The sequence below is a fragment of the Mustelus asterias genome, chromosome 4, assembly GCF_964213995.1.
Source record: "Mustelus asterias chromosome 4, sMusAst1.hap1.1, whole genome shotgun sequence".
Taxonomy (NCBI): Eukaryota; Metazoa; Chordata; class Chondrichthyes; order Carcharhiniformes; family Triakidae; genus Mustelus; species Mustelus asterias.
The window spans coordinates 95434689-95451170 of NC_135804.1; the positions used below are offsets into that span (position 1 = coordinate 95434689).

At 41.1% G+C, this 16482-nt stretch overlaps 1 protein-coding gene across 1 annotated transcript in view; it reads right to left on the minus strand.

The window, feature by feature from the left end:
- LOC144492856 (uncharacterized) overlaps positions 1–13978 on the minus strand; it is a 33419-nt gene extending 19441 nt beyond the window's left edge. Inside the window, exons 1-3 of the mRNA XM_078211379.1 lie at positions 13919–13978; positions 8127–8480; positions 4686–4742 (exon numbers count right to left, since the gene is read on the minus strand). Of these exons, the coding sequence (XP_078067505.1) occupies positions 4686–4742; positions 8127–8480; positions 13919–13970 (463 nt within the window). The 5' untranslated portion in view covers positions 13971–13978. The remainder of the gene's footprint in view (positions 1–4685; positions 4743–8126; positions 8481–13918) is intronic.
- Between the last annotated feature and the right edge of the window lie 2504 nt (positions 13979–16482).

The window sequence follows — 16482 nt, forward strand, 5'->3', positions numbered from 1 at the left end:
AGCAAAAGGCCTGACTTTAAACTGAACTTTGGGTGCAGCAAACACACCTCAGAGCAGCTCCATACAAAGACATTTCTCAATATCATGAACTTGTGAACATTTTGTTTCAAAACAACTTGTCTTTGTTTCAAAACATTTGAGAAATTGTGTTGGCTTTCTTACATCAGGACATTTCTTTTTACTGCTCACCGTTTTTGCCAGTGTGCTGTACTTATTGAAGGACACATAGCCAGAAATTCAGATGCAGATTTTGAAAGAACTTTCATTTGTTTTGCAGGATTTTCTGTGCAATACCCACCAAATTTCACAGCAAGAAGCTTGGGACTTGGTTATTTTAATTAGAGTGGCAGTGTCAATGTGCTAAAAGAGTTAAAAACAGGGATTTAACTCCAGACTCTGCTGTAGAAATTGGTATGTGTTACATTAAGCCCCTCAAATATGGAAAAAGCACCTTCTTGCAGAACCAGAAGCAGGTGTGCTCTCCCAACTCTGCAGAGGTACAATATTCTTCCCCCATTGGCCTGCTCAAACACCCTTGAGACGTAACTCAGTGACAGTGTCAGTGAGGCGGGCAACTTAACATTCACAACTCACAGCAGCTCGCCTCAATCATTCAGATGAAGCAAGAGATCCAGTTTCTATCGATCTTCAGTCCTCCTGCATTGGACCAAAACAAACGCTCCCCTGCCGGTGAAAATTCCCAATGGTACTCTCAGATCAGACAAAAAGGAAGTGCGTCATCTGAAATTGTGATGGAGAATATTAATGTATTGAAGGAATTCTGATTCCTATCCATCAGTTTTAGATTAAATAGTCCAGTCCAATAGTCCCAATTTAGGATTTCACAATCTGGTCTTTGAAGTGGTCCAATGATTTCTACTCCAGGCATCAAAATTTTGACTTTTAAAATCAGAGTTAATTCCTTCCACATTTTATTTTTGTCAATTTGCTGTGACGCCATGCCCAAGCATATTGAATTCAAAATCTCAGTGGCCTTGCTAACCCACGTTATTTTATCTAGCACTACATCCCAAGTCGCCTTTCACTCTTCTACCTCCACAAAAGCGCCATCATCTGTCAGGCATCACTGCATTCTGAACTCTGTTTCAAAAGAAATCCATCCCTGCTGACCCTCACCGTCTTCCATCAGGAATAGTCCCAGTGGAACATTCTATCCCCTGATGTAAGCAAACATGCACAGCGTAAGATTATTCTAATCCTTAACAGCATCGCAGGGGGCCTGAGGTGGAGGATTTGCATGGAATAGTGGCCTTTAATCAATATCTCAGGTACTTTACCAATTTCTAAATACGTGCCACCATTTTGCAGCCAAGACAAAGTCACATTCCATCCCTTTCTCACTATCTGGGAAGGGACTGCTTTCTGCTAATTAGGGACACGTTGGTTATAAAATTTAGAGAGAAGTGAGGTCACCTGGGTAGGTCTTCATCTGGGCCTCTTGGAGCTAAATAGCCTATTCCTGTTTATGGGTCTGGCAAGTACAAATCCAGGATGCACAGTCACTAAGAGTGGCTTCGCAGCCTGTTTCTCTGAATCTCTAGTACACGCTTGGGTGGCCGGCACGCTTGGCAAGAATTTCATATAATTGTAGTGCACTCCTGCATAATGCAGGTGTAAACATGAATAGTTCTACTCCCTCAAGTGTTTGAAAACAATTGGCGAAGACACTACTGATCAACATCAAATAGGATTGTCCACCAAAGCTTTTTCACATCGGAATTGTGTCTCATTTTCAAAAGCCTCCACAAAATCTAACTTTAGTACCTGTGTTTCCCCCAGTAACCTTCCTCCAAACTTTGATTGGTGTCTGATCCCCCTTTTGTAAACCATCATAATCATTTTGTTATATCAAAGGTGCTATGCTGATGAAGATATTATAGCAGCACAGAAACAATAGGCTATTTAGCTCCGAGTCAGCTCCACCATTCAATGAAATCGTAACTGATCTATAACCTAACTCCATATACCAGTCTTTGTCCTATATCCCTCAATACCTTTAATAGATTTTTGTTATCCAAAATCAGATTTAAAATTTACAACTGACCTAGCGCCAACTGCCTTTTGCAGAAGACAATTTGGAACTTCTGCCGCCCTTTATATGCAGTAAGAAGTCTCACAACACCAGGTTAAAGTCCAACAGGTTTATTTGGTAGCAAAAGCCACTAGCTTTCGGAGCGCTGCCCCTTCATCAGGTGAGTGGGAGTTCTATTCACAAACAGACATATAAAGACACAAACTCAATTTACAAAATAATGGTTGGAATGTGAGTCTTTACAGGTAATCAAGTCTTAAAGGTACAGACAATGTGAGTGGAGAAAGAGTTAAGCACAGGTTAAAGAGATGTGTGCTGTCTCCAGACAGGACAGTTAGTGAGACACTGCAAGCCCAGGCAAGTCGTGGGGGTTACAGATAGTGTGACATGAACCCAAGATCCCATCCTCATGTGTGTGGAACTTGGTTATCAGTCTCTGCTCAGCGACTCTGCGTTGTCGTGTGTCGTGAAGTCAGCCTTGGAGAACGCTTACCCGAAGATCAGAGGCCGAATGCCCGTGACCACTGAAGTGTTCCCCAACAGGAAGAGAACACTCTTGCCTGGTGATTGTCGAGCGGTGTTCATTCATCCGTTGTCGTAGCGTCTGCATGGTCTCCCCAATGTACCATGCCTCAGGACATCCTATCCTGCAGTATATCAAGTAGACAACGTTGGCCGAGTTGCAAGACTATGTACCGTGTACCTGGTGGATGGTGTTCTCACGTGAGATGATGGCATCCGTGTCGATGATCCGGCATGTCTTGCAGAGGTTGCTGTGGCAGGGTTGTGTGGTGCCGTGGTCACTGTTCTCCTGAAGGCTGGGTAGTTTGCTGCAGACAATGGTCTGCTTGAGCTTGTGCGGCTGTTTGAAGGCAAGAAGTGGGGGTGTGGGGATGGCCTTGGCGAGATGTTCGTCTTCATCAATGACATGCTGAAGGCTCCAGAGAAGATGTCGTAGTTTCTCCGCTCCGGGGAAGTACTGGACGACGAAGGGTACTCGTGTGTGTCTTCTGAGGAGGTCGGTGCGGTTTTTCGCTGTGGCGCGTCGGAACTGTCGATCGATGAGTCGAGCGCCATATTCTGTTCTTATGAGGGCATCTTTCAGCGTCTGGAGGTGTCTGTTGCGATCCTCCTCATCCGAGCAGATCCTGTGTATACGGAGGGCTTGTCCGTAGGGAATGGCTTCTTTAACATGTTTAGGGTGGAAGCTGGAGAAGTGGAGCATCGTGAGGTTATCCGTGGGTTTGCGGTACAATGAAGTGCTGAGGTGACCGTCCTTAATGGAGATGCGTGTCCAAGAATTGTAATTGGATTGTATCCATGATACACTCTTACCCACCCCAATGGGCTTGGCAAAATTAATTGTAAAGCTCGTCTTACTTATTTCTCTTTTCACAGGAAGGAAATAATTTTAATCTGAACTCAACCAGTGTGTTATTACTGCCCTCTGCTGCTCATCTGTCACCTAACAGTGACTATCATTCAGAAATATCTTACATCAATTCTTCAAGCAAAAAGGTGACATAGAATGGATCAGTTTGTAAGACAGCGAATGGTGTAGAGAAATCAATCCAGAACATTGCTACAAGAGGAGGAAAGAATTGATGATGGAAAGTTCTTCTTCAGGTAAAGAGTAGTCAGGGTTTGAAATTAACACCTGGGTATGGTCACGAAGGCCAAAACCCTACAATCCTTGAAGAAAGAATGGATACTGTGATGGAGGAAGAATTGGAGTATTATTTTTAATGTTCAAGCTAAAATGCGCTGAATGACCTTCCTCATTTGTCTATCATCTTGTAAAAGAGCAAGGAATGTCCCTGTGAGAGACAACATAAACTCCCAGATGTATGGCAAAAACAATGTAAAGCTTTTATCACCTTCAGACTTTGGTGAAGTAATATTAAAGTAGTAGAAAGCTACATTAGATAGAGTGAAATAGGATCCATCAAGTGTGTCTGAAAGCTCAGGGTCTTTCAAATGTATTGCAAATGCAAACTCACATTTGTCAGTATTGTCCATCTATCTTAATCTTAAAACATAGTTTGGAGCTGCCTACTTAAATAACTTTGCATTTTTGATCAGTTAATCACTTGCCTTTCAACTCATCTATAACCACATGAAAGGAGGGCAACTGTGTAAAAAAAGTATAAACAATAATAAAAATGGCCTGTCGTTTCATTTTCCTAACTGAACGACCTTGAGTATTGATTGCTGTATGACAGTGTAGGATTCTTGTGCACTAAACATGATGGGTTCACCATCCACTCATTTGGATTAGACAGTAGGAATCTGAGTTTTCTGGCAATTTAGAGATGTAAACTAAGTAAAATGATATTGTGCAACATTAGTACATATAATTGCATATTAAGCAGCATGGGATGCAACAGCATCTGAATGCCCAGTCGTCATACCCTTACATTCTGGTCTCGGTTTCAAAAGAGATCTTTCTTTGCACTCTTGCCTTCATTTGCACAGCTGAAATGTCCTTCTCAGTAGAACTGAGGATCTGGGGTTGAGAGCTAGTCACGCTATTCTGTCTTTTTCAAAAGGAAAAATGCCAGTAATACGGCATTTTGAAATGCAAAATCATGCTACATGAAATAGAATAGCGGAAATAGAATAACGATCTTACCATGCATAGGCGTAAATACAGGGAGCACACTAGCCGGAGCTCGAGTTGAAGATAAAGCTGGGGAAAATAATTAAAATGCTAGAGACAGTTTCATCTTCAAATATAAAGGTACATCCCAAGAATGAATATACGTAAAGATTCATGCAGCAAAATGAAACATTAAAACACAACTTCAAAAGGTTCAGTAATTCTTAACACCTCATGGTAGAAATGTGGGTTGGTGACAAGAGTTCCCATGTTTGCATGGTATTCTGTTTATTTTAGCAAGAGGCAAACAGTGTGAAAGTAAACAGAGGAATGTCAAAGACATTCGACATTCATTCATTAAAATGATTAGCTGTAGTTTTCTGCCTTCAGTACTACCAGTATACTTGGAACCAATATGCTGCAGGAGCATTTATGTAACTGTGTAGCATACTCGAGCGAACCACTTAATTCATCACCTCAAACTGCATCCAGCAATAGTGCATGCAGTGAATTTTGATGGGGGTGTGTATGTAAAACCTGCCCTGAACTTTTCAGCTGTATTAGACCAAGCTGGCAGATCCTAATTGCTGAAGTGATGACCTTGACTGCAGCTATTGCATCTTTTATTGAGGGGTCACCTCTAAAAAGGTACAAACTATCTGATAGGATCAAGCTGGGTTAAACCAGGTCACTTTCAGTTTTGCCTTGCTCGATTATCGCTTTGTCATTTAATCCCTCGCGCACTCATCAGATCTCTCCCCTTTGCTCTGTTCCCTTACCAAGTCCTCTTTCCTGGTTCTGCTTAAAAGTTGTTCATCTCTCGCATCTATTAGTCTCGTCAAGACATTGGCCAAGATTTGCTCAGGGTTGGGAAATGTGAAGGCTGCTAAAATGGCAGTGAAAGGCATCAGGAAGAAAGCTCGACATGTTCCCACTGCCAGAAGATATTCCCAAATGAACAGCAGAAGCATGGCCACTGTCAATTAACAGGCCTATTCATGGCAATTTTATCAGGTGAGGGACATTGTGCAGGCATTAGTATTTGCTTTCACCACATGGAGAGGCCAACAGCATCAAGGCAGCCTCCCAGTGGCTTCCTCAGGTGACAAGTGGGGTGGCTTTAGTTTCCTGAGGCATTAAAGTATAAACAAGGAGCCCTTGGTGGAAATGATCACCCATAGCCTTGACACCACTGCTGGAGGGGTTACCCCCAAAGCTTGCCTGCCCTTCAAAGAAAAATGAAACATTTTACTTGCCTACAAGGATACCTCAATATGGACATGTATCAATTCAATATGATAATTGCACCTTTTAAATATCTGGGTATTGTTAAATGATCAAAGGGAAAACCCAAGCGTATGAGGCCCAAAAAGTAAACGGGTATGATCATTTCTGTTATTGAGCAGACAGAGGACTTAGATTTAACTCACCATTTGAGGGAAATTTGCACTATACCAATACCAAACACGATACAAGAAAATAAAATTACTAAATTAAAGTTTAGCGGTCGCATAAGCTATGTTTTCCAAAACCTTAAATATTTTATCTCTATCTTCAGCAGTTCTTATGAAGGATAATTAACCCCAATATATTTATGCTTCATACAGTAGTATTTGATTCATTTCTATAACTGTAAATAATTATAAATTATGACAGTCTGTCTTTGAGTTTAAAACATACCAATCCAAGCGGATTGAGTAGCAAATCACAAATGTGTATGGAACCCAGCAAACAAATTAATACACAGGTAATCATCAACCCACATATTAGGCAGCTTAGCAAAGGCAAGATTATTAATTGTACAAATTCTATGGGAGCTTCCAATATCCAAAAAGCGCTCGATAACATACTGCACAAAAGGCAACTTAGTAAGAGCCCATGGTATTGAGGTAGTATATTAATACAGCGAGGGGACTAGCTAGCTAATAGGAGTCATGATGTGGAGATGCCGGCGTTGGACTGGGGTAAACACAGTAAGAGTTTTAACAACACCAGGTTAAAGTCCAACAGGTTTATTTGGTAGCAAATGCCATTAGCTTTCGGAGCACCGAAAGCTAATGGCATTTGCTACCAAATAAACCTGTTGGACTTTAACCTGGTGTTGTTAAAACTCTTACTGTAGCTAATAGGATACAGAGAGTTGGGATAACATGGGCATTTTCAGGATGGCAATCTGTAACAAGTGTAATGCACAGGGGATCAGTGCTGGGGCAACTATTATCTACAATGTATATTAATGACTTGGACAAGGGACGCAAATGTACCACTGCCAAGTTTGTAATGACACGAAAACAGATGGAAAGGCAAGTGGTGGTGATGACATAAAGGGCGGGATTTTCCAGCCACGCTCGCCCCAACACCAGAAAATCCCGCCCGAGATCAATGGACCTTTGCATGGTCCGTGTTCTGCCTGCTACAATTCTCTTGGCGGGCAGGGCAGGAAAATTCCACCCAAGGAGTCTATAAAGGAATACAGACAATTAAATGAGTGAGCAAAAACTTAGCAGATTGAAAATAATGTAGGAAAAATGTGAAGTTATGCACTTTGGTAGGAAAACTAAAAGGAGCTGAATATTATTTAAATGGAGAAAGACTGGAAAGAGCTGCAGCACAGACACATTTGGGGGTCCTCGTGCATAAATCATATAAAGCCAGCATGCAAGTTCAGCAGGTAATAGGGAAGGCTAATGGATTGTTGGCCTTTATTTCAAAGGGAATGGAGTATAAAAATAGGGAAGTTTCATTAAAACTATCCAAGGCATTAGTTAGACCACACCTGGAATAACGTGAACAGCTCTGGTCCCCTTACCTTAGGGGAGATATAATGACCTTGGAGGCAGTCCAGAGAAGGTTCAGTAGGTTGATCCCGGGTATGGCGGGACTTTCTTGTGAGGAGAGGTTGCATAGGTTGGGCCTGTACTCATGGAGTTTAGAAGAATGAAAGGCGACTTTATTGAGACATACAGGATTCTCTGGGGATTTGACAGGGTAGAGAGAATGTTTCCCCTTGTGGGAGAGTCTAGGACCAGAGGGCATAATTTCAGAGCAAGAGGTCACCCATTTAAGACAGAGATGAGGAGGAATTTCTTCATTCAGAGGGTAGTGAATCTGTGGAATTCTTTACCTCGGAGGGTTGTAGAGACTGGATCATTATGTTTATGACTGAGATAGACAGATTTTTAATCAGTAAGGCATCAAGGGTTATAGGGATAAGCCAGGAAAGTAGAGTTGAAGATCATATCAGATCCGTCATGATCTCAGTGAATGGTGGACCAGACTCAATGGGCCGAATGGTCTACCTCTGCTCCTACATCTTTTGGTCTTACTACTGCAAACCTATTGAGAAAGAAAACATTTCTGAGAGCTTAAATTTGAGCAACCAAGGTCATATTTTTTCAGCAATTTTTCTGGTCTTCTTGCATCTAATCATTGGCATTAGAAAGTGAAATAATCAACAGTCAAAAAAAAACTTACCTCTTAGCACTATTAAATGGACAGATGCACTCTCTTTTGTTTGATTTAATCCATGCTTACTGCGCCACCTTACTTCACAAGTATAGATTCCTCGATCACTGTACGCCAGATTTTTCAGGGTAAGTGAAACATCACCAGATCCAGGATCATGTTTAATACTGATTCTGCCCCGGTTCAAATGGTGAATATAATTATCAAACTTATTTCTTTGAAGAATAACGGCATATGTATTAAAATACCAAATGACTTCTTCCTCAACGTACAGAGGAGATGGACGATAGGTACAAGGAATGCTGACTGATTTTCGCAACTGCCCTGTCACCTCCTCAGGAACAATCAGTGTAAGTGAATTAGCTGTAAAACAGATAAACAGACAATATTATATAATAGACTCTGTGATCCACTTAGGAAGAAACTCTGGAAGAATACACAGCTTGTAGTGCAGTTTTTGCAGCTGTGGATCAGCTGTCCAGCAAACAATGAAGCTATTTTGGACTGGACAAAAAAAGACAAATCTCAATTAGTGGTATCAGAGTATACTAGCAGAATGGGTACCTAACATAACCCCAGTTCAACCATGCATGTTACATTCCAGAAATGATGTGGAGATGCCGTTGTTGGACTGGGGTAAGCACAATAAGTCTCACAACACCAGGTTAAAGTCCAACAGGTTTATTTGGTAGATAATTTACAAGATTATCTTGTAAATTGAGTTTGTGTCTATATATGCCCTGTTTGTGAACACAACTCCTCACTCACCTGAAGGAGCGACACTCCGAAAGCTTGTGCTCCCAAATAAACCTGTTGGACTTTAACCTGGCGTTGTGAGACTTCTTACTGTGCATATCCCAGAAAGCCAGTGGTGAAGAAGGTAATTGAGGCCAATCTTCACACGCGTTTATAAACAGGCACGTGGGCACTTCAGTTATGAAGATAGATTGGAGAATTTAGACAGTTTTCCTTGGAGAAAAGAGGGCTGAAAGGAGAGGTGATACAGGTATTCAAAATCATGATGGCTCTGGAGAGTAGATAGGAAGAAACCATTCCCACACATGAAAGGATCAAGAACTGATGTGAGAGGATGGTTTATTTTTCACCCAGAGGGTAGTTTGTAGCGTGAATTGAATTTCCTGAAAGGGTGCTGGAGGCAGGTCAAATCGAGATATTCAAAAGGGAATTGGATTGCCATCTGAAAATAAATAATGTGCAAGGTAACAGAGAAAGGGCAGTGGAGTGGGATAAGGCGGAACGCTCTTTTAGTGAGCCAGTGTAGACTCAATGGGCCAAATGTCTTCCTTCTACACTGTAAAGATTCTGTAATTTTGATTCCGAGAACAAGAGGGCACAGATTTCAAGTAATTGGCAAAAGAAGCAAAAGCGATACGAAAAAAAACATTCATGCAGCAAGGGATTACAGTCTGAAATGCACTACCTGAGGGTGTGGTAGAGGCAGATTCAATCAAAGCATTCAAATAAGAATTAAACAGTTATCCGAGAAGGAAGAATGTGCAGGGTTGCGGAGAGAAGGTGAGAGAATGTCACAGGGATTTGCTCATTCGGAGAGCCAGTGCAGACATGATGGGCTGAATGGCCTCCTTCTGCACTGTAACAATTCTATGATTCGGTGAAAATGCAAAGCTCTGCATTTCCTTCCCTATTAAGTAGTAATGAAGTGAGATTCTCCAAGCTGCTTTCTCTGGTTTTCAGGTGGTTCTGGGGTTGATAGTACCCTGAAAATAATGCCATTCACGATGATGGTAGTAGGATGCATATGCCGAGAGATGGCCAAGTTGAAGGGAAATGGCTACACAAATTACACAATCACAAATGTCAAAATTATCCCACTCTACTACTTTCTCTGCCCAAAATTAAAAACAAATATAAAACACACATCCACTGACACTTGACAGCAACAACTGGTACTGGGAAAAGGCCTTATTATAATTTCTACGTCACTGTCAGATCTTTGAGCTTTTTCCACAGTTGCTACTGCTATGAGGAACCGTCTGTCCTGTGCTATGGGGTTTCTGTTTGTGGCTTTTGACCTTCTATCACAGATGACAGAATTTCCTGTAAGACTATTTTCTTACGGAGATGGATGGAGAGAACAAGGAGTAGAAAGAAATTCAGTTAGTCGGCATTGGGGCATCTAGCATTCACCCCAATACCTGCAAAGCACAGTGCTCCAAACGCACCTGACCCAGCCATAGCATTTGCTAAGGCTGCAATTCACAAGAAACTCAATGAGTTATGGCCCTGGGAGTTATCAAAAATGTTGACTCATCAGCCATGTACAAATGCATCCAACAAGTTTCAGATGCACTCATCGTTACAGATAAACCATGAGCAGTGGTGAATCATACTGTGCACAGAGTTAAAAATCTCGAGCCCACTGTTGTCTATTGATAACCCCCCCTTCCGCTGAACCAATTTCCCACCCTCCCAGAATCAATAACAATAGGTGGGCTCCTCTGACCAAAGCTCCTTCAAATCACTCTTTAAACTAAAGTAACCGTGGGGTGTAATGGACAATCCAATGTCTGATTTCACCCAGTGTCCCTATGCACTTTAGATGTACTTGATAGTCAGCAGGAACTGAAACAACTCTTGCTAATTTTAACAACGTATGTTCACATTCAAAATTCTGCAGAGAGAACAAAATGAACTTCAGACCTTCCTATTTTGTATGCCTGACACAGGATCATGTGCTGAAGAACTGTGACAACTGGAAGGAAGTGAGATGCATCACTATTTCTGCAATCAAAACATTCCTGACCATTAATGTTCAATTATGGAAATGGTAATATTCCACTGCTACAAAAATGAGATCTAATTCAGGAGATAAGGCGGTAACTTTGGACAAAGCTGGGTGTATGGTCTTCTATTCAGTAAACTCTACAATCCCTTTCCTATCCCATCATGCTTTCTCTGAACAGATTCGAAGATTGTGTCCACCAGATTTTTTGGAAGTTTCATTTATCCTTTTAGTCAGTACTTCACAAACCACATTCCTTTCTCTTTTTGACATAGACAATTCTGGAAAATTGTTCACAGCCTCAATCACACTAACATCAATGTCAAAGTCAGTAATCCATTCCAATTATCTTTGACAATGTTAGTTCTGTTAGTGGATGTCTTACCGTACCATATATAGAGTGCAGAAGGAGCCATTCAGCACATTGAGCCTGCACCGACAACAATCCCACTCAGGCCCTATCCGTGTAACCATATATATTTACCCCGCTAATCCCCCCGACACTAAGGGGCAATTTACCATGGCCAATCAACTTAACCCGCACATTTTTCGAATGTGGGAGGAAACCAGAGCACCCGGAGGAAACGGGAAGAACATGCAAACTCCACACAGACAGTTACTGGAGGCCAGAATCGAACCGGGTCCCTGGTGCAGTGAGGCAGCAGTGCTAAACCACTGTGCCACCATGCTGCCCCCTGTCCTATTAGTAATTACGTCAAAGAAAAAGTGTTGTAGCTTCCCAGTTGCACTGGGTGGTGAAACAATTCTGCATTACATTTAGTAACTCTGCTGATGTCAAATGGGATAGAATCAATGTATTATGTGTGGGAAAATCCCCATTGTTTTCACAAAGCCCTACATGCCCCTCTATAAATAAACTGTCCTCCTCCTTGCACTTGTCTGACAGTCAATTCAAGCCCCTAATGTTGCTTATCAACTTCTGTCATTCAAAATATTTACCCGGAGTAGTTTGTTGAATAGTTTTCCTTATACAACTTTCCGAGAACTTTCATTTATATCGTGCCTATCCACCTTCAGGACATTCCAAATTGCTTCAGCGCCAATAAAATGTGTGATGTGCAATTACTGTTGTAATGTAGGAATTTCAGGCCTCCCATGCATCTTTAAAATATAGCATTGTACCACTTACATTCCAATCCTCTTTTTCCAGGACACCATAAATTGCTGCATTTTCAGGGAGAAGACTTGTTTCTGATATTCCTATCATATTGTAGTTCCTATTACGTTAGCACTGCTGCCTCTCAGTGCCAGGGACCCGGGATCGGTTCCCGGCTTGGGTCACTGTCTGTGTGGACTTTGCACATTTTCCCCGTGTCTGTGTGGGTTTCCTCCCACAGTCCAAAGATGTGCAGGTTAGGTGAATTGGCCATGCTAAATTCTCCCTCAGGTGTACCCGAACAGGCACTGGAGTGTGACAACCAGGGGATTTTCACAATAACTTCATTGCAGTTAATGGAAGCCTACTTGTGACTAATAAACTTTACCACAACAATCAAAGTTCACACATCTTATTACAAACTTTCTAGGACAAACTGTAGCTTTAAACAGAATTCCTTCTTTTTGGCTTCCATGGTTGCAGAGTACTGATAGTGAGGTCAGAGTTCCTTCACTCAAATCTATCAATTGCCAAACATTCACCTTCATTACTTACATTTCCAGTTTCCTCCCAACCCTCATTCTGCGGCAAATGAACTTAGAGAAGGCAAAAGCCTTGGAGCTTTTAAAGAGACAGTTGAAGGAAGGTGGCAATTTTAGAGTGTCTAGGTGGGATTACAATTTTCAATTGCTGCCTCCAAATTAATTTGCATCATCGATGTTTGGGGTAAACTTCCCCTTTACCATGTGCAAGAATTTAGCTAAAATATTATTGTACATCACTTAACATTACTTTTGGAACTGATATTTACACCTCATATTTACACCTTTGAGTGCTTGGATATGTTGCTATGTAGTTGAACCTGAAGTGGGCTCCCACAAGCAAATCTCATGCTTTCTACATCAACCCTTTTAACCTCTTGCTAATGTGTACAGGTTAAGCTCCAGGTAAACACCGAGCAGTCTATACAGTCCCTGCCACTTAAAATGTCCACATTTAAAATGAGCAGCCACTTACATCTGCCAAAAAGGGGTAAACATTATCCTTCTGCATTCAATGTTGTTGCTCAAAACACCTTAAGTACTTCGGATAAAAGCTTTGACAAAGGATCACCTGGACTCGAAATGTCAGCTCTTTTCTCTCCTTACAGATGCTGTCACACCTGCTGAGATTTTCCAGCATTCTCTCTTTTGGTACCTTAAAGTATTCCATTTATTTCAAGCAGAGCAGTTTTGCTAATTATCTGCACCTCATTGAGGTGCCCTGAATGCAATAAACAAGTTCTTGTTCAATAGGACAAACAATCGAGGGGAAATTCCACAAAAAAACCTAGAAGTACTACGTTGTCTGTGACAGACAGTAATAACACACAATTCAAAAACAGTGGTGCTGAGTTTTGTTGTAGTATGCTATCACAAAACCTTCCCCCTAATAGGGCATTGTCAAAATGATCAATCCAAATGAGCTCAGACAAAACATCAACAGGTTATTTAACATTATGGCCATTACAACTAAATCCAATTCCATTCACACCTAATGCAGATTTAAAGAGTCAGTACATTGACAGATTCTCCCCCCCGTCCCCCAACCATGTACCAAGATCAATCATTGTGCCCCTATGCCCGACTTATTTATCAGCTCAATCTGTAAAGACTGATGGAATCTGGCACCGACTGGACTCTGATGCAGTATTACACTACAGTGGTTTTACCTCAAGAGTCAATAAGTGATTTGTTATTTTCAGTTATATAATGTATCCTTGTCAGACAACTAAAAATAACACATCCAGGCATATTAAATCAGTTCATTAAATCATCAAAAATACTGGGACAAAAGTAATAGTTCACATAGATAAATATTTCATAATCAAAGTTTTAGGACTATTTTTAAAGGAAGAATCAAAATAAAATTAACACTTACAGAGATTGAGGAACAAGATAAAAACCAATAATGAATATACTTGCTTCCCCATGTTGCATCTAGCACTAAGCAGTTGCAATTGCAGTAAAGGCTTAGCAAGTTGAAAAATACTTCCCCTTTTCTTCCAAGCTGACTGCCCCTTGTGCACTAATACATTAACATAGTCTATCCTTCATTTCCAGTGAGTCAGTTATAATTCCGACACAGGCGGTGGTCATTTGGAGCATCAGGTCCATGCTGTCTCTCTGGAGAGCAATCCAGTCAGTCCCATACCCCACTGTTTATTCTTTCATGGGATTGGAACAGCGTTGGCAAGGCCAACATTTGCTGCATTTGAAGATGGTGAAGGCGGTATCGGCCAGGGCATTGAGTACAAAAATTGGCAAATTATGTTAGTTATATAAAACATTGGTTAGGCCACATTTGGAATATTGTGTCCAATTCTGATCACCACACTACCCGAAGGATGTGGAGGCTTTGGAGGGAGTACAGAAAAGGTTTACCAGGATGTTGCCTGATATGGAGGGTATTAGCTATGAGGAGAGATTGAATAGACTGGGAATAATAGAGGGATACAGGCAGTTAGTCTAGATATGACAAGATGATCGGCACAGGCTTGGTGGGCCTGTTCCTGTGCTGTAATGTTCTTTGTTCTCATCCCCAATTGTCCTTGAATTGAGTGGCTTGCAAGTCCAGTTAAGAGGCAACCACATTGTTGTGGGATTGGAGTTATATGTAGGCCAGACCAGGGAAGCGCAACAGATTTCCTCCCCTAACGGACATTGGTGAACCAGATGGATTTTTATCACAATCAATGGTAGTCGATCTATGCTTGTAACCCCATAAGTTTATTGCCCTCAAGTGCCATCCAATTTTCTTTCGAAATCATTGATCATCTCCCCTTCCACCATCTTTGTAGGCACCAAGTTCCAGTTTATCTCAGTTGTTATTTATATTCTGTGATAATAAAGCAATATAGAATACTCTGCAGTTCACTGGTGGACACGAGCAGCAGGCTAGAAATGCTACTTTTAGACAAATACAATTACCAGAGTGCACACCTCACTGAATCCAGCCAATAGCCTGTACACTGAAATTGAGAGTTGCCAAAAATAAATACTTAGACATTTTTCAATTATATGAAAAATGTGAAAAAAGTCAATTAAAAAGCCTCAATCTAATTGCATTCATCACAAGTCAAAGGCACCAATTCTTCCATCTACTCGTGCACTCATTGAACAAGAGCTTCTGGAATTTCCTGCTAGACCCTTGGAAATGTCTAACTTAATGATGTGCTTGTTTCTTACTGCATGCAAAGCTTTTTTTTTTAAACTTTTGATATCTGTATTGCCCTCAGTGCAAAACTACATATACGCTGTGTTTTTCCAGCACTTTGTTTCTATATCTGCTGGTGCTTGTGCAATATTGTGCAAAACGATAACCATTCTCCATAATCCTTTTCCAACAACACTGCTGGAACTTGCAATTTCATTTGCAGCAAGCGTGGACAATTTGTTTTGAGTATTTTTATGGCAATCTTGAATTTTGGGAAGGCAGAGGAGTTTCCTATTAAGAAGGAAGGCAGTTACATTGGTGCTTTCTTCCTAGAGAGAACATATTAAAAATGTGGATACATCTATAGGATACATAAAGTTGTTTGCAGAGACTGTTGGACACCTTGGAGAACATGCTGGATATCTTGCGGAGTTAAGGGTCAATAATTGAACTTTCTTGTATCTTGAACCAGCAGGCTTTTCAAAGATAAACAGGATCAGTAGGATGCTATGAGAAGAAAGCATGGCTCACTACTGGTTGTAACATCTGAGTATTATCTACAGGAAATGCTTGTGCAAGGAAATAATTGACGAGAACACCAACCATGCATGAATAAAGTGCAACTTTGATGACTATACAAAACAGACAGAAGGATTCACTAATTTTAGTATAGAAAGATAATAAAATGACTCACCAAAGGATTCAAAAACAATTAAAGGCAGAAAGTCTTGATGAGAAGTATCTTTGACATAAACAATAATAACTATTTACGAAAGTAGATTTTTCAAAGGATTCAGGAACAGATGCATCATGAAGTCTTATCTGTGACAAGGATGTGGATAAAATAAAGTTCATAAAGAGGCATGGTTTTCAACATGCTCTTTGGAGAGCTCAAAATATAGAGAAACTGTGAGTTACTCTCGAAATAAAGAGTGAATGTCGTGGGCTAATAAATAAGATTTGTTCCCAATACAGTATTATTTATTAATGTCACAAGTAGACTTACATCAACACTGCAATGAAGTTACTGTGAAAATCCCCTGGTCACCACACTCCGACACTTGTTTGGGTACACAGCAAGAAAATTTAGCATGGCCCATGCACCTAACCAACACTGTGGGAGAAAACCGGAGCACCCAGAGGAAACTCACGCAGACACAGGGAGAACATGCAGACTCCGCACAGTGACCCAAGAACTCAGGTCCCTAGTGCTGTGAGGCAGCAGTGCTAACCACGGTGCTACTGTGTCACCTCCATCTTTAAGTGTCTTGTACTTACTCCAAGTGTCG